The 19,122-nt window shown below is 45.7% G+C and overlaps 1 protein-coding gene across 2 annotated transcripts in view; it reads left to right on the top strand.

Moving 5' to 3' along the window:
* The window catches only part of col11a1a (collagen, type XI, alpha 1a), a 100,366-nt gene that overhangs the window by 5,014 nt on the left and 76,230 nt on the right, over positions 1-19,122 (top strand). For both annotated transcript variants that reach the window (XM_064949204.1, XM_064949203.1), the window contains exons 2-4: positions 2,372-2,536; positions 3,858-4,071; positions 7,946-8,108. In XM_064949204.1, coding sequence (XP_064805276.1) covers positions 2,372-2,536; positions 3,858-4,071; positions 7,946-8,108 — 542 coding nt within the window. The remainder of the gene's footprint in view (positions 1-2,371; positions 2,537-3,857; positions 4,072-7,945; positions 8,109-19,122) is intronic.

Raw genomic sequence — 19,122 nt, 5'->3', positions numbered from 1 at the left:
CCTGGGTGAGTGATTCATTCAGTCATATATAGGGGCTATAGCCTTGGTGTGATGGAGGGGGAGTCGGGGTATGGTTGGTTCAATGGGCAGGCAGACTGGTCAACACAAAGAAGGTTTCCTTTGGGACACAGAATAATAGATGTGACAGACCTTTGCTTTTGAGAGATTTAAGGGGGTCATGAGTGTGTTCTCAGCCTGGGGAATGTGCTGCTGGTGTATATATGTGTGTGTGTGTGTGTGTGTGTGTGTGTGTGTGTGTGTGTGTGTGTGTGTGTGTGTGTGTGTGTGTGTGTGTGTGTGTGTGTGTGTGTGTGTGTGTGTGTGTGTGTGTGGTACTCTGCCTCTGCAGACTCTCTCAGACATCGTTTATTTTTCTTGTATTTTTCAACCCAGGCCTCAAAGCATAGATGAAGGAGAGTGGTTGCTGTTTAATTTAATGCTAGACTTTTTGGAGAAGTCGTTTTTTGGTGTATAAGAATAGCTGAGACACATGTTTTAATCACGGTAGCTATCTGTCCTATATGAGACAAGAGACCCAGATAGGAACCTCCTATGGGTGGGTGCACTAATCATTTAGCATGGGAATGGGAAAGATACAGGTATGACATATGGCAGCTTCTCCCTGACACCTGTCAGTCATTCATTAAGCACTGACACTCTCACACCCCGACTAAAAACAAACCGATTAGATTGTCACTAATGGTGATGTTGATGACCCAATGAGATAAATGCAGAAACAACATCTCATGCTGTGAAATATACAACACGATAACAGTCATAGTGAATATATTAAAGCAGGTCATGCGTTTAGTTTGAGGTGGGAAACCAATACATTGTGGATTTAGTTAGAACAGCTAGTTTTGGCTCAGTACTTATGTATATACTGTATGTACTGTATATATCATCTAGTTAGTACTGAAGACATCCTTTTATGCAATGGAAATTGCTTCACGTTGAAACAGGGACAGGATTCTCCATATGCTCCATTGAGCAGTATGAAGCATGTCATTATAGTTTGCTTGTCCCTTGTGGAGCTGGAATGTCTGCCTGAGTGTGTCCAGAGGAAAATATACATTTTTATAAGATCTCCTTGCATGAAGCAGCTAAAGAAACGTATGAATGATCTGATTGGCGCGTGCCAAAGCAAACAGTGGTTTTAGACCAGCCACAGAAGGCCTAGCTGATGCCTTTCGACAGCAAGGGCTGGTTCTGAACCGTGTAAAAACAGATGAAGGTTCAAGCCCCTTAACAATCCGGTAGTGTATTGCCTGTGTAATGTGTATATTATTCTATAGCACAGTCTGAAACAAGTCTCAGTTTCAATTCCTCACTCACGATTTTGAGTCTAGACCGATTTTTTTTGTTCTCTCTTAGCAGTCTACTGTTTTCTATGCTATACCAACACTCAATTTTGAACTCTTGGGAACAACGTGCTACCTCCCAGTCTCCCAGCCCTATCACGGAGCTGATGTTAACACTGAGAAGGTGTTTTGATAAACAGTATGATCACCACCCCAGCTTTCCCATGGGTCTGTCTCACTGGGGTGTCGGATCAAACACAGGTTCCTTTATGTAAAGAGCATCAGATTGGAGGGTATGGGAAACCCAGAGTGCAGGCTCTGACTGTGACCCTTATCAAAGTATACCTACATCCACAACGTTGTGTTATAAGATTGGCCGGCCGTGGGAGCATTGTTTATTATGCTGCTAGTGGTCATTCTGCTTTGGGATGGAGATACTTCCTGTCATATGGTCCCGTACAGTGTTAGCTGGGCATGCAGATCACACAGATGTGTCACAATGGGCTCCTGTTTTTTTTTTGGGGGGGGGGGTGTATAACCTGTGTGTTGCCCACTGGACACACACTGGTTGAATCAACGTTTTTTTCCACATAATGTCAGCAAAATTATGCTGAACCAACGTGGACTAAAGTTGAATTGACATCTGTGCCCAGTGGGTGATTTCTTCTATGGTTTATGCTGCATCTGACATATTGTCCAATGCTTCTGTCTATGTTCAATTATTTGATTTATTTCCTCATTAGTTTATCACCAGAAATGGATATTCAGTAGATAGATATGGTGTCTTGATTAAAGAGTGAGCTATTCTGTAGCACTTTATTTGATGAGTCAGCTTACACATGGTTCGTTGGATTGAAATGTGCTTTCTATAGAAGGCTATAAGACCAGGTTCATGAATGAAACAGTAGTTTGGTATGACGTGACACATGCATTTTATGTAAGTGCAATAGATGATGGTTGCTTGACATTCTTACTGTTGAAACGGAGTGCTGTGCCATCTAGATTCACGTGCCCTCTGAAGTTCTTCTCAGATTATGTACCATGTTGCATCTGCTCTCTCTTTCCAACAGCTGAACCGGTGGACGTGCTAAAAGTATTAGATTTTCACAATTCCCCCGAAGGAGTTCGGAAAACATCAGGATTTTGCACAAACCGAAGAGCGTCTAAGCCGGACACAGCCTACAGAGTTGGAAAACTGGCCCAAATCAGTGCTCCCACCAACCAGTTATTCCCAGGTAAGACGAACCCATTCCCTCTATCCCCCCTGTCTCTCTCTGTCCTGCCCCACATCCTGGCTGTGCAGAGCGGAGGGAGTGGTGTTTAAATGTGTCTTTTGCTGGTCCTGCCAAGGCTTTTGACAGGGGATGCCATCCCTGATCTGATTATACGACAGTGCTGTATTTCTCCCCCAGAGTGTTTGTAATACACCAACCCCAGAGAGAGAGAGAGAGAGAGAGAATCTGTCTGAGAGAACTAGCTCGGCTAACTACAGCACAATGCACGTTCTTTTGCAGTCTGAGGCACAGTAGAGTTGGTGTACTGTACTTTGCCTGCTTCTGTTTGGTTAATAAGATTTAGAGACCATTGATCACATTTCTATGGCTCGACAGGGCTGGAGTGAACCGTTTCAACAGTTGTGACTCATGTAAAGTTGTATGCATTAAGTCAGGTAGTGAAGCTCCTACAAACAGATCAGCAAAAACATACACCACTGAATGGATTAACATGACAAGGGAAGACACATGTCAAGCTTTCAGTCGTGCCTACAGGACAGGGTCGTGCGGAATGAAGAATATGGACTCAATGGAAGACGTGTAAAAAGTGATCAACTATTATTATGAGTCTTGATTATACTCCAGAGGTGTTTCAGCTGTTTTATGAGAGACAGTAAGATGTTTTCTATGACTCATTCATAGATCTGTTGAGTTGAAGTAACTTTATGTCCTCTTAAAGTTTTGTAGGATATTGATTGTTATGACGTTTTTTTTCCCTCTTTGGAAAAACGTATAAAATCGCTAATGGATCATTTTTGTCTAATAAACTATGGAAAAATGTGTCAATAAATCCATTTTAATGTGCAGGCATTGGTTGCCTTCCAATTTGGCTCTTCCCGAAAGGAAATGTTACGCTAAAGACCTGGGATCTTTCATATTCATTATCATTGTCCTCGGAAACTTATAGAATTGTCCACAAGCCTGGAAATGTACATGAATAAAGTAGTAGATAATTAGCTCATGTCTATTTGGATGCTTGAAGTATTGTAAACCTGGGATAGTCATATTAGAACAAATGAGACCTTACACTAAACAACATAAAAGCAATGTGTATTTATTAGAAACTGTATACATTTATGTGAGAATGTAGAGGGAAACTGAATCCAAAAGTCCTCACCTCTGATTTCCTTTTTGTCTAAATCAATAAAGATCTCACGACGGAGTCAGTCACATAGTGTGTTCCTGTGTATGTATATCCTGATCTAACCAGCGTTCTGTCCATTGTGTAGGGGGTGTCTTACTGTATCTCTGCATGTCTAACCCAAACCTGTGTGTTCTGTAGGGGGTGTGTTCCCTGAAGACTTCTCCATCCTGACCACCCTCAGGCCCAAGGCCGGCCTCCAGTCCTTCCTGCTGTCTGTTTACAGTGAGCAGGGCGTGCAGCAGCTGGGGGTGGAGGTGGGACGCTCACCTGTCTTCCTGTATGAGGACCAGAGTGGCAAGCCCGCCCCTGAGGACTACCCCCTGTTCCGCTCTCTCAACCTGGCCGACGGAAAGTAAGTAAAGCCTGATCTACCACTACTGCTGCTGGTTTGTCTCACAGAGACCAGGGAGAGGGAGGTAGGGGAGGGGTGGTAGGGAGGAAGAGAGACCATCGCTGCTCACAGAGACTAGAGGGAAGGGATGAAAACAGAGCTTAGTTAAGCTGGTGCATGTCTCTCCACTCTGACTCTGTCCATACTCAAACCTGGTGCATGTCTCTCCACTCTGACTCTGTCCATACTCAAACCTGGTGCATGTCTCTCCACTCTGACTCTGTCCATACTCAAACCTGGTGCACGTCTCTCCACTCTGACTCTGTCCATACTCAAACCTGGTGCATGTCTCTCCACTCTGACTCTGTCCATACTCAAACCTGGTGCATGTCTCTCCACTCTGACTCTGTCCATACTCAAACCTGGTGCATGTCTCTCCACTCTGACTCTGTCCATACTCAAACCTGGTGCACGTCTCTCCACTCTGACTCTGTCCATACTCAAACATTGGTGCATGTCTCTCCACTCTGACTCTGTACATACTCAAACCTGGTGCATGTCTCTCCACTCTGACTCTGTCCATACTCAAACCTGGTGCACGTCGCTCCACTCTGACTCTGTCCATACTCAAACATTGGTGCATGCTCAGAGTGCCTTGGCAATCTTTTTGGTGTATGTGATTTGTCTTACTAGTCATCATTGGTTCTCTGTTAACACTGCAAGACAAAATATTGTGGTCTTTGAATGCCTTTCAGTCATGCTCAACTTGACGTGGCTAGTACTGCTGGGATGTTTGTTAGGGGGCGTGTAATATATAAAGACAAGGTACAGCCACGGCCTGTATGATAATCCTAATCATACTTACTTGCTGCCATGTCCTCTGTATTCACTAAGAAGCAGAACACTTCTTCACCTCATCTCACCACAGGTACCCATCACAGGATTAGGTCTGAAATGGTCTGTCCCAGGGGTTGGGGTTAGATCCTGGGCTGCAGCACGGGGGATATGAAGGGTTAGGGGGGTCCTGGGTAGTAACAGAAGTACAAGGGGATACGAGGGTCAGAGACAGTGGATTAGTTGGGCGCGGAAGTGACTACCATGGGAACTCTGACCACAGCCATGAGAGGAAAATGGAGGAGAGGTTGGAGGAGGGATGTTATCCTTACATTATTAACCTCCTGGATTACCTCATCCAATCAGATTCCGTGCAGAGAGTCTCTTAGTTTCCGTCAGTGGATGCCTGATTATCCGCTCGGGGTTTGGAAATCCCGGAATTCTCCCTGAGAGCTGTAGCTTAGTGTACATGAGCCGGTGGCGAAACACGGGAGAACAAACAAACAGAGGAGACGCTGAGAAAACGCTCTGTTTTTTTATCTTAACAAATAGTTGTATTATGTCTCTCTGTGTTGTTTTCCTAAGCAGCCAAATGATTTTTTATTTTTTACAGACTAATTTGTTTTCCTGGGCTTCAAAGAAGCCGTAACCCGGTCAGTGGACATTTGTGGTCTAGATAGATATTAGAATGGGATCTTCCACTTAAAGTGTAATGTCATGTTTAGATACATCAAAGGTCCTTAGTTTCATGTGAGAAAATCTTTTTGTTGTTGTTAGATTTTTGTAAAATGTTACGTCTAACACCACAGTGTAAGAGTAGAGACCATGCTGCCATTCTAACACCACAGAGTAAGAGTAGAGACCATGCTGCCATTCTAACACCACAGAGTAAGAGTAGAGACCATGTTGCCATTCTAACACCACAGAGTAAGAGTAGAGACCATGCTGCCATTCTAACACCACAGAGTAAGAGTAGAGACCATGCTGCCATTCTAACACCACAGAGTAAGAATAGAGACCATGCTGCCATTCTAACACCACAGAGTAAGAGTAGAGACCATGCTGCCATTCTAACACCACAGAGTAAGAGTAGAGACCATGCTGCCATTCTAACACTACAGAGTAAGAGTAGAGCCCATGCTGCCATTCTAACAGAACAGAGTAAGAGTAGAGACCATGCTGCCATTCTAACAACACAGAGTAAGAATAGAGACCATGCTGCCATTCTAACAGAACAGAGTAAGAGTAGAGACTATGCTGCCATTCTAACCCCACAGAGTAAGAGTAGAGACCATGCTGCCATTCTATCACCACAGAGTAAGAGTAGAAACCATGCTGCCATTCTAACACCACAGAGTAAGAGTAGAGACCGTGCTGCCATTCTACCAGAACAGAGTAAGAGTAGAGACCATGCTGCCATTCTAACACCACAGAGTAAGAATAGAAACCATGCTGCCATTCTAACACTACAGAGTAAGAGTAGAGCCCATGCTGCCATTCTAACAGAACAGAGTAAGAGTAGAGACCATGCTGCCATTCTAACAGCACAGAGTAAGAATAGAGACCATGCTGCCATTCTAACAGAACAGAGTAAGAGTAGAGACTATGCTGCCATTCTAACCCCACAGAGTAAGAGTAGAGACCATGCTGCCATTCTATCACCACAGAGTAAGAGTAGAAACCATGCTGCCATTCTAACACCACAGAGTAAGAGTAGAGACCGTGCTGCCATTCTACCAGAACAGAGTAAGAGTAGAGACCATGCTGCCATTCTAACACCACAGAGTAAGAATAGAGACCATGCTGCAATTCTAACAGAACAGAGTAAAAGTAGAGACTGAAGAGCAATGGACTCTGTGCAGGATCTTAGCACTTAAGGACTTGGATGAAGTCCAACACAAGGCCTTTTCCAAATCACTGACTAGGCTGTAACTACTTCTGCCTATCTGCCCGGCCAGCCCCCTTCAGTTAATGTATCGTTATAGACATATACTGTAAATGTGTACTTAAACAGTGGCAAAATGATAGTATTGCTGTAGTGTCATTCAAAGGAAAGACATTCTAACATTCCCAAGGTATCATCTGAAGCAACTGTCAGATGAGAAAGTGGATTTCCTTTATAATTGTTGCCAAAATCAAACATGTACATAATGGCTGATGAACTAAATGCTTGGGTTGCTATCATAACGAGAGGTATACAGTAAAATAGTTGTCATCCAAGGGCAGACATATTGATCAGTATTGCTGACTGACTGGTTCTTGAAGCGCCTTGGCTTGGCTTTTGGTCAGTGGGATCTGATCAGTTCCGGCCCTCCTCCTCATCTCCTCCTCCTCCTGCTATCTCCTCCTCTTCCTCCTTCGGACAATGTTTTGACTGTGCACCTTCTGCTCCCTCTTGCTCTTTCCTGACACACACTTTCCACAATGTTCAGCACGTCTGTCATGTTGAGTAACCCAGAAGGAGGATTAAGTTTGGAGTTTAATGAGTATAATCCCGTGTTAAACAGGGCCAGAGTGTGGGGGCAAAAATGTGCTCCGCTGCCTGGCCTGGCTGCATGGCCTGGCTGCCTGGCCTGGCTGCATGGCCTGGCTGCATGGCCTGGCTGCCTGGCCTGGCTGCCTGGCCTGGCTGCATGGCCTGGCTGCATGGCCTGGCTGCATGGCCTGGCTGCATGGCCTGGCTGCATGGCCTGGCTGCATGGCCTGAGCTGGAATGTAATAGCCCAAGTGCTGCCGGTGGCAAACTGTCCTGAAGGGGGCTTTGGGAGGTGTTGGGCTTACGCGTGACCACCCCAGTTAACCCTTTGTATGTGTCTCAAATGGCACCCTTTCCCCTATAAGGTGCACTACTTTAGACTATGGAACCTGGTAAATAGTAGTCCACTACAGCATATAGGGAATAGGGTTCCATTTGAGACACAACCCATGGTCTGTCTGTTTGTGGAGGTTTTTGCAAACAACTGGTTGACTTGGTGAGCTCAACGTTCAGGGTAGGTTTTTGCAGAGGTCTAATCTGAACATCTCTCACCACATATCTTGTTTCTGTTGTTCCCTCTAACAGGTGGCATCGTGTGGCCATCAGTGTGGAGAAGAAGACGGTCACCATCATCGTGGACTGTAAACAGAAGATCACCAAACCCCTCCTCAGGAGTGACCGTGCCTCTATTAACACCAACGGGATCACTGTGTTCGGAACCAGGATCCTTGACGAGGAAGTCTTTCAGGTAAACACATGATGTTGGATATAAGGCTGTACTGTACATTCTGATTGGTTGGTGTAACATGGGTCGTATTCATTACTGCACACCGTAGCATGCCACAACTAAATGTTTTGCAACACAAAATGTGAGTTTCTTATTAGACAAGTTCAGGTAGTCCCTCCCCATTTCAATCTGCTTTCTTCAATTTGATTTCTTGTGAATACGACCATGCGGATGTATGTTACAGTGTACACTGGGCCATGATATATTTGAGAGAGATCCAACTCTCTTTGTCCTTATTGACTCAAGCTTTGGAGACAAACAGAATCATTGGTGTCCATGTACCATATAATCAGTTAATTGTTGTTGATATTTCACCACATTGCAAAATCAGAGAGGAAGATACTCCGCATGTGTGTGTCTTGATTACTCTTTGAACGGGTCTTGAAGGAGAGACAAGCATGCAGGAGGTTGCGTGATATACATTCATTATTGCACCAAGGGTGTTCATGTTTTAACTTAAAATAAAAAAGCATGCATTGAAAGTTGAAGGTCTTTTAAATGATGCGGGGGCTTTAAAATCCAACCAACGTAACAACGACTAATGTTGGTAGCCCGTTGATTTAGAATGCAAGAAACATTTCAAACATCATGTTTGATTGTACAGTACATCAAACAACGACAACCATTAACAGATGCTTTAATCTAAAACGATTGACAGTACAAAACGTGTCCGTGATCAAACACGGTTGTTTCTTTATGACTTTGGAGGAACAGCGTCTGTATAGAATACATTGTGCTAATCAGCCACAGCTTTCCTCTGTCATGTGTAGTGAGCTCCCCGCTCTTGCTGCTCTGCTGTGTGAGAAAAGGAGCGTGGAGTGCTCGCCTCCTTGACCATGTGTGTGCGTGTGTCCCAAATGGCACCCTATTCCCTATGTAGTGCACTACTTTTCACCTGGGCCCTGGTCAAAAGAAGTGCACGATATAGGGAATAGGGTGGCATTTTGGTACACTTTGTATTGTTACTCTCCTTTGATGTAACCTGGAGGAACCTGGAGGAATGTGGTGGTAATTAGACCAGTCTGCTCAATGTCTGTCTGCCTTATGTGGGCTCAGGAATACTGTACATTCAACACTGTTAGACACCTTACAAAGGACCAAGACAGATATTTCTACTAGCAGAAGGAGACATTGGATGTCATTTAGCTTCATGATGATCATAACACAAAGGCCAGTTCCAGATGAACAGCAGTCTGTCTATGGCTTCAGTCATTAGACATACAACTAAATATACAAAGTACACCCCTTCAAATTATTGGATTTGTATACTTCAGCCAGACCCGTTGCTGACAGGTGTATAAAATCGAGTACACAGCCATGCAATCTCCTTAGATGAACATTGGCAGTAGACTGGCCTTACTGAAGAGCTCAGTTACTTTCAACATGGCACCATCATACGATGCCACCTTTTCAACAAGTCAGTTTGTCATATTTCTGCTCTGTTAGCGCTGCATCGTAAAAAATCGTCTGTCCTTGGTTGCAACACTCACTACAGAGTTACAAACTGCCTCTGAAATCAACTTCAGCACAAGAACTGTTCGTCACACAAGCCTAAGATCACCATGTGCAGTGCGAAGCGTCGGCTGGAGTGATGTAAAGCTCGCCACCTCTGGAGCAGTGGAAACACATCCTCCCGAGTGATGAATCACGCTTCACCATTTGGCATTCTGACTGATGAATCTGGGTTTGGTGGAAGCCAGGAGATCGCTACCTCCACCAATGCATAGTGCTAACTGTAAAGTTTGGTGGATGAGAAATAATGGTCTGGGGCTGTTTTCATGGTTTGAGCTAGGCGCCTTAGTTCCAGTGAAGGGAAGACCTAATCTCCCAATATCAGTGGCCGACCTCGCTAATGCTCTTGTGGCTGTCCCCGCAGCAATGTTCCATCATCTAGTGGAAAGCCTACCCAGAAGAGTGGAGGCTGTTATAGCATCAAAGGGGGAAACAACTCCATATTAATACCCTTGATTTTGGAATGAGATGTTCGACGAGCAGGTGTCCACATACTTTTGGTCATGTAGTGTAAGTAGCCTCATATTAAACCTCTGGTAGGCTACTAGGCTACATTCTCATCTACATTGAAGCGTCTTCTATAGCTTGCAATTAAATATCTAACCCTACTGTTTGACAGAGTGCAACTTCAGGGGTGATGGGTTCACTGAACACACAACACTGGACTGTAGGAATGTTTGGTTGTCTACTGCAGGTGCTTTTCATTTGGAGGGAACTTCAAATGGGCGCTGAAGCTGTGAGGGAAATGTTGTTGCTTAGTAAAGCGTAGTAAACTGTTTTTGGTGGTTAAAAGAGTGTTTTATGTTTTAGTTTGTTGTTTTTTTGGCTAGAAAAGAGAAATCTGAACACTATGTTGAGTTTACGTAACTTTATGTTTCCTGAAATAACTTCAATTGTGGAAGTTTTAGCGGTATGGCATGACATTGACTCACGCTAGTTAAGGTGATTATTGTTAGAATGTTTTAGTGTTTCTCTGACTTCATCACGTCTCCCTTTAGTGATGTGTGTGTCATCTCTGTCCGGGTCCCTACAGTTCAGGCAGAGTTGGACGGTATTGGATCAGAGTGAGTTAGGATGTAAATAATGCCTGACAATGGGCTGATTGTCACGTGAGATAAATTGAAACACTGTGGGGGGGGGGGGGGGGGGGTAAAGGTCACCCCTGTGGTGTGAATGCAGAAGACAGGGCTGTGTTTGCCTGTGAGAGAGTGTGTTTGTTTATGGGGGGCTGGGTGGTTGTGGATTGACTCCTCATCATTCTCTGGCCCTGCCTAACCCTGGCTGTGGGCTGATCGATTCTGCTGCTGGCTCTAACCATAACCCTAATAACGCTGGCTGTGGGCTGATCGATTCTGCTGCTGACTCTAACCATAACCCTAATAACCCTGGCTGTGGGCTGATCGATTCTGCTGCTGGCTCTAACCATAACCCTAATAACGCTGGCTGTGGGCTGATCGATTCTGCTGCTGACTCTAACCATAACCCTAATAACCCTGGCTGTGGGCTGATCGATTCTGCTGCTGGCTCTAACCATAACCCTAATAACCCTGGCTGTGGGCTGATCGACTCTGCTGCTGACTCTAACCATAACCCTAATAACCCTGGCTGTGGGCTGATCGATTCTGCTGCTGGCTCTAACCATAACCCTAATAACGCTGGCTGTGGGCTGATCGACTCTGCTGCTGACTCTAACCATAACCCTAATAACCCTGGCTGTGGGCTGATCGATTCTAGTGCTGGCTTTAACCATAACCCTGACTGCTGCTGGCTTTAACCATAACCCTGACTGCTGCTGGCTTTAACCATAACCCTAATAACCCTGGCTGTGGGCTGATCGACTCTTCTGCTGGCTCTAACCATAACCCTAATAACCCTGGCTGTGGGCTGATCGATTCTAGTGCTGGCTTTAACCATAACCCTGACTGCTGCTGGCTTTAACCATAACCCTGACTGCTGCTGGCTTTAACCATAACCCTGACTGCTGCTGGCTTTAACCATAACCCTGACTGCTGCTGGCTTTAACCATAACCCTAATAACCCTGGCTGTGGGCTGATCGACTCTGCTGCTGGCTCTAACCATAACCCTAATAACCCTGGCTGTGGGCTGATCGACTCTGCTGCTGGCTCTAACCATAACCCTAATAACCCTGACTGTGGGCTGATCGACTCTGCTGCTGGCTCTAACCCTAACCCTAATAACCCTGACTGTGGGCTGACTGCTGCTGGCTCTAACCCTAACCTAACCCTGACTGTGGGCTGACTGCTGCTGGCTCTAACCCTAACCTAACCCTGACTGTGGGCTGACTGCTGCTGGCTCTAACCCTAACCTAACCCTGACTGTGGGCTGATCGACTCTGCTGCTGGCTCTAACCCTAACCCTAATAACCCTGGCTGTGGGCTGATCGACTCTGCTGCTGGCTCTAACCCTAACCCTAATAACCCTGGCTGTGGGCTGATCGACTCTGCTGCTGACTCTAACCATAACCCTAATAACCCTGGCTGTGGGCTGATCGACTCTGCTGCTGGCTCTAACCATAACCCTGACTGCTGCTGGCTTTAACCATAACCCTAATAACCCTGGCTGTGGGCTGATCGACTCTGCTGCTGGCTCTAACCCTAACCCTAATAACCCTGACTGTGGGCTGACTGCTGCTGGCTCTAACCATAACCTAACCCTGACTGTGGGCTGACTCGGCTGCTGCTACTGGCTCTTGAAAGCCATTTCACATAGTGCCGTGTCATCACCCCGGTGATTTGGTGTGTGGTGCGGTGTGGAGGGAGCCTCAGTGGTCACGTTGTTGCATTGTGTGTTGAAATGTGGCTTGCTGTGTGATTATCGTAGTGTCGCCTAGTATATGAACTGTTTTTAGGGTGCTGATATTAACTTTGATAGAGTAATAGCAAAGTGTGGTCATAGCACATTTGCTGTTCATTTTACATGTGGTGTGAGTGTATCCCAGTTGCATTGCAGTTCACACTAAACTATTCCATTTGTTTCATGTTTTCAATAGACCATAACTACAGTATCAGCTTGAAATCTTTCATTCAGCCCAACATGAACAGCATTGAAAGTCCCTCTGCCTTTATTTTCCCTGTCAGTTTTGATGAGATGTATTAGCTGGCCCGGAAGCCGGCAGCTGTATGAAATATAGTGGTTCCGATGACAAGTTGCCCAGTGGAATGGCTCAGGATGAGACCCATAAGACCAAGGTAACAGAGTCTGGAACAGAACTTCTATCTGTAGTCTATGCGTAGTAATCACCTAGCTTCACAGTGTTGTATTCTGGGATACGTGCAGAGGAAATACCGGAGTATTCTGTGTGTGGAAGGAGGGAGAAAACTAAGAAACCAAAAGTCATAATATTTTAAACCGGACCATTTATAACCTATTACGCAAATGACACATTAAATGCACACACGTTGTTATGTCCCTAGCTCATACTTTGAACTTAGAATGTTCCTAGTAAAATCGGCTTAACTCTACAATATGCTGCTGTTAGCCTATGATACCTGCTTCACGGCGTCTGAAGGGTTCAGTTAGCCATACAGGACTGAGTGGATGAATGAGAGCCTTTCATTGCCCCTTCAGACCTTCCTCACCCCCCTGTTCCCTTCTTCTCCACCTCCTCCCCTCCTTCCCCCCTTCCCTCCTTCTCCGGCCCCCCTACTGAGCCACCGCCATGAGACCGTCTATTCATCCCGGGCTGACATTACCCGTCATCGGCACAGACTTTAGCCCTGTATACCCCCCCCACCTCATCCCTCTCCCCTTCCCCCCCTCCCCTCTCTCCTGTATCCTCTGTTCCTGACAGCCCAAAATTCCTCCCCGCTTAATGTGTCCCTGTAGGACGGTATGAAGGTGGCCCACTGACTGTTCTGTCCGCTGGTTGTTACTTTTCCTGGACTGTGAGAGAAACGTGGAGGTTGTAAGGGATGGGGAGGTTACGTGAGTTCACTGACAAGATTAGATGAAGGGGGCGTGGGTCTGAAAAACCGAAGTTTGGACGTGTTTCTGAGGTAAAGTCACGTCGAGGATAAGTGCTTTCGAAGTGAATTAGCTAACTGTCTGTTCGCTTCTCTGTCTTCACTTCACCTCATAAAATAAACCTCTCTCTCCTTTCCTCGTATCTCTAACAAGAGCTGTTTTTGATATCTAGCTGCCTTTATCTTCTGCTTCTGTTGACCTTATATAGCAATCTGAAACTGTTAGATCAATTCCTTTAAATAATTGGATAGTTTAATCAAAAGTTTCCGGTGTGCCCCCGTCTCTGGTCCGTTAAACGTATGTGTTTGGTGGGATTGTGTGGGTGGGTATGTAGTGGTTAACTGGGTCAGGTGTGTGTTTTGTTGCCCAGGGCAAGGGTACATCAAAGGTCACATGACAACTCCTTTTGTTTTGATCTGGGCAGTGTTGCTGCTCCCATCTTGCTTCACTCTGTAATTAAACATGTACACTATGCAAATATCAGAGAGAGAGAGAGAGAGAGAGAGAGAGAGAGAGAATCACAGAGCGAGAGAGAGAGAGAGGGACCGAGGGAGAGAGTATGTGAGAGAGAGAGAACGAGAGAGAGAGATTGAACAAGACAGTGAGAGAGAGACAGACAGAGAGACAGAGACAGACAGAGTGAGAGACAGTGTGAGACAGGGATATAGTGACAGAGAGAGAGAGAGAGAGAGAGAGAGAGAGAGAGAGAGAGAAATAGAGAGATTTGTCTGTGTTTTAAACAATGACAGAGAGCTACCTCACATAAACAGGGAGGGAGTACAAGGTGAGAGAGAGATGGAGAGCGAGAGAGCAGAGAGAGAGAGAGAGAGAGAGAGAGAGAGAGAGAGAGAGAGAGAGAGAGTGAAATAGAGAGAGAGATTTGTCTGTGTTTTAAACAATGACAGAGCTACCTCACATAAACAGGGAGGGAGTACAAGGTGAGAGAGAGATGGAGAGCGAGAGAGCAGAGAGAGAGAGAGAGAGAGAGAGAAAGAGAGAGAGAGCGAAACAGAGAGAGAGATTTGTCTGTGTTTTAAACAATGACAGAGCTACCTCACATAAACAGGGAGGGAGTACAAGGTGAGAAAGAGATGGAGAGCGAGAGAGCAGAGAGAGAGAGAGAAAGAGAGAGAGAGAGAGAGAGAGAGAGAGAGAGAGAGAGAGAGAGAGAGAGAGAGAGAGAAAGAGAGAGCATTTGTGTTTTTAACAACAATGGCATAGAGCTAAACACTTAGTAACCAGGGAGCCTTACTTATCATATGTCATGTTGGCTTTTAACTTCCAGAACCCAACAGGCAATGAAATGTTATCCACTATTTAGCCTACTGTTTGAAACATGATTGGTTTCAGACTGGATGTTAGACATTCTTTACTAGCGACACGCCCTTCGACTCAGTGATATTATGGTGGGTGTCTTTAGAAGTACTGCCCTGCTTTTACCTTTGACCTCTTGACACACAATGTATTTATATCTTATGGTTCCCTGCGGTCACGACGAGGTCAAGTTGTAACTTGGATGGCTGTCTCTATTTAAGAATGGTGAACCACGTCATTGGTTTAGGGAAGCAGGTTCTTTAGACTAAGACAAAGTGAGACACCGTAGGTCTGGTTGTCATTCATAAATTCACGGTAGTTTTCAGTGTCTCGTTTATGTACGCTTCTTTGCTGTCTCTTTAGCATCCTGATCTCTGCCCTTGAAAAAGATATCTCTCTCTTTCAGTTCAATTCAATTCGAAGAGCTTTATTCTCTCTCTCTCTCTCTCTCTCTCTCTCTCTCTCTCTCTCTCTCTCTCGCTCACTCACTCACTCACTCACTCACTCACTCACTCACTCACTCACTCACTCACTCACTCACTCACTCACTCACTCACTCACTCATTCTCTCTCTTCTCTATTCTCCCCCCCCTCTCTCTCTCTCTATATATATATATATACACATGTATATATATTCAACTCCCACTCTGTCCCTTAATCCCTTAACCTCTTATTAATTCTTCCCTTGTTCACGTTACGAACACTTGTCTTTGTCTCATTGTCTAAAAATGATAAATGTTTCTTACCCACTTTCCAAACATATATAATTTGTAGTCTTTAATTACTTCAATTGTATGAAGACAGTGCCAAATACAACAAAGTTGAATTCATGTCACTGCAAGTTCTCTGATCTCTTGTACTGTACCTGTGAGAAACAGAAGTCATACAGTCCTTTCTTGATCCCGTGTCTCTGGCCTAGTCTGGGCCTTGGCTGTCTCTGTCTCTGCTCCTGTGTCTGTCTGTCCCCAGTCTGGCCCAGGACTTGGTGTCTCAGCGTCTCTGGTCCCTGTTTGTGTACAGACAACCATCTCTCAGGCATATCCTAATGAAAGCTGACTATAGGCAGGGTTCAGCCACTCTCTTTTCGTGTGTGGGTGACAAAGGAGGTAATGCATGTCAATTTAACTCAGACCACAGCTTGATCTCAGCTTGGTCTCTCCTGTGTTCTCCTCACCCCTTCCTCACCCCTCCACCCCTTCACCCCTTCACACTTCCACCCCTCCCTCACCCCTTCACCTATCCACCCCTCCCTCACCCCTGCACCCCTGCACCCCTTCACCTATCCACCCCTTCCTTCCTCCCTCACCACTCCACCCCTCCCTCACCCCTTCACCTATCCACCCCTCCCTCATCCCTCCACCCCTCCCTCACCCCTCCACCCCTTCACCTATCCACCCCTCCCTCACCACTCCACCCCTTCCTCACCCCTTCACCTATCCAACCCTCCCTCACCTATCCACCCCTCCCTCATCCCTCCATCCCGCCACCCCTCCACCCCTTCACCTATCCACCCCTCCCTCATCCCTCCGTCCCTCCCTCCCTCACCCATCCACCCCTCCACCCCTTCACCTATACACCCCTCCCTCCCTCACCCCTCCACCCCTTCACCTATACACCCCTCCATCCCTCACCCCTCCACCCCTTCACCTATACACCCCTCCCTCATCCCTCCGTCCGTCCCTCCCTCCCTCACCCATCCACCCCTCCCTCCCTCACCCCTCCACCGCTACACTTATCCACCCTTCCCTCATCTCTCCATCCCTCCACCCCTCCACCCCTTCACCTATCCACCCTTCCCTCATCTCTCCATCCCTCCACTCCTCCTTCAGTCCTCCAGACTCCTTGGCACAAGGATTGTGTGAAATAGGTGGCCTGTGATCACAGGTGATCAACTTAAACGTGGCTTATAAAAATATATGCTTTGGCTCTGGCATGCTATTTTCATTGGTTTAGGCAGTAGGTGCTTTGGAGATATGTGGTCCATTAGGTGGTCTGTTTTGGTTTTGATTTACAGTATGTACTGGCCAGAGAAAGGGATTTTGATTAAATTCCAACCTGGTCTACAGTGAGATTTTTTTTGATGTTCTGTAGTGTGGAACTGCAGTTGTACAAAGAGCTGTTGATGGATTGTACCCTGGGATTGTCACACACAGGGAGAGAGAGAGAGAGAGAGAGAGAGAGAGGGGGGGGAGACAGAGAGAGATAGAGGGGGAGGGGGACACAGAGAGAGATATTGTGGGAGACAGAGAGAGAAAGATATAGAGAGATAGAGGGGAGAGAGAGAGAGGGAGATAGAGAGAGAAAGATATAGAGAGATAGAGGGGGAGATGGCATATTGATATTTATACAATACCTGTCATGGATTCAGAAATCTGTTTTGTTAACATGGTTGACACGCATGCATGCATACCCGCATGCGCGCCCACATAACACACACACACACTTTCTATACACAGTCCACAGTCCACTTAGCTTTCGACAAGTTATAGCCTGCTGCCTCTGTCTCTCTGCCAAACCTCTGCGGCTATTCCATGTATAGTGTGTGGCAGAAACACTGTCTGACATGCACGTAACAGGATCAGTCAGCTACTTTTCCTCTAGGCACGGTACTCGTCTGCCAGGCATGAGAGTTTATACTCCTGCAAGTTCTCTTCCAGCTGTCCCTCAAAGGTGTGAATAAGTGCAGGAAACTTTGTTAGCAATTATCGATTGAGAAGAATTCAGATGATGCAGCCAAGATGTACTGCAGCCAAGATGCAGACTAGAGTCAGATATGATCTGTATGTGCTTTGGCTGTATCGGCCCTGTTGGAGATCAGTGATACAGCGTAGATGTACCGTAGAGAATTCTGGAACAAATAGAATCTATCAATATTTCTGGAATGAATAGAACCTAGAAACAGTTCTGGAGCGAATAGATCCTAGAGACAGTTCTGGAACGAATAGAACCTAGAGACAGTTCTGGAACGAATAGAACCCCCAAAACAGTTCTGGAATTAATAGATCCTAGAGACAGTTCTGGAACGAATAGAACCCCTAAAACAGTTCTGGAATTAATAGATCCTAGAGACAGTTCTGGAACGAATAGAACCCCTAAAACAGTTCTGGAATTAATAGATCCTAGAGACAGTTCTGGAACGAATATAACCTAGAAACAGTTCTGGAATGAATAGAACCTTGAAACAGTTCTGGAATGAATAGAACCTTGAAACAGTTCTGGAATGAATAGAACCTTGAAACAGTTCTGGAATGAATATAACCTAGAAACAGTTCTGGAATGAATATAACCTAGAAACAGTTCTGGAATGAATAGAACCTTGAAACAGTTCTGGAATGAATAGAACCTTGAAACAGTTCTGGAATGAATAGAACCTTGTAACAGTTCTGGAATGAATAGAACCTAGAAACAGTTTTGGAATGATGTCAGTCATTGTGGCAGCCAGAAAACATGCTAGTGATTTGAGTGAACTTGCCAATCATGGAGGCTTTTCAGTATTTTTTATCACTCTGTGCAGTGAGATGATTCTATGCTATTATGCTTTCTATTCTTACAGCCTCCATTATTCTGTTTAAGATGCGTGTGTTTTCACCACCTAGACATCCTCCCAACATTCTCAACCTTCCCTGAGGACATTTTGAGGGATGACGGGTTCTGTTACAACCACACAGGTTGCATCCCAAATGGCACCCTATTCCCTATTGAGTGCACTACTTTTGATCAGGGCCCTGTACTATAAAATGAATAGAGTGCCATTTGAGACGCTACTGTGCTGTGACTCTCCCAAGGTGTAAAGTGCAGCAACCACTCTGGTTATACTTGTGGCCTTGTGGCTATAGCTATGGCTATAGTTAACTCTCCAGCCTGGGCTTGTGGTATGGGGGTGAAAACTACCTGGTTTAGATCCTACAGAGATGAGGCTACCAGGTTGGGCCATGAACATTTAGCCCTGGCCCCTGGCACTGGTGTAGTTTAAAAGGTTCATCTGGTTTCACTCACGTTGAGTACCCTCAAGTACCCAGGGGTATACTACCCCCTCTAACCCACCTCAACCCTTATTAGCTCTACCAATAAACGTTGGATTGGTGTTTAGCAGCAGATTCATGAGCTCTGCAATTCTCTTTGTTCTTTTTTCTGTCACAACAGTACAGTGCCTTGCAGTCTCTG

The sequence above is a fragment of the Oncorhynchus masou genome, chromosome 30 (genome assembly GCF_036934945.1).
Source record: "Oncorhynchus masou masou isolate Uvic2021 chromosome 30, UVic_Omas_1.1, whole genome shotgun sequence".
NCBI lineage: Eukaryota > Metazoa > Chordata > Actinopteri > Salmoniformes > Salmonidae > Oncorhynchus > Oncorhynchus masou.
The sequence above is the reverse complement of the archived record's forward strand: the minus strand, read 5'-3'. Positions and strand labels throughout refer to the sequence as shown.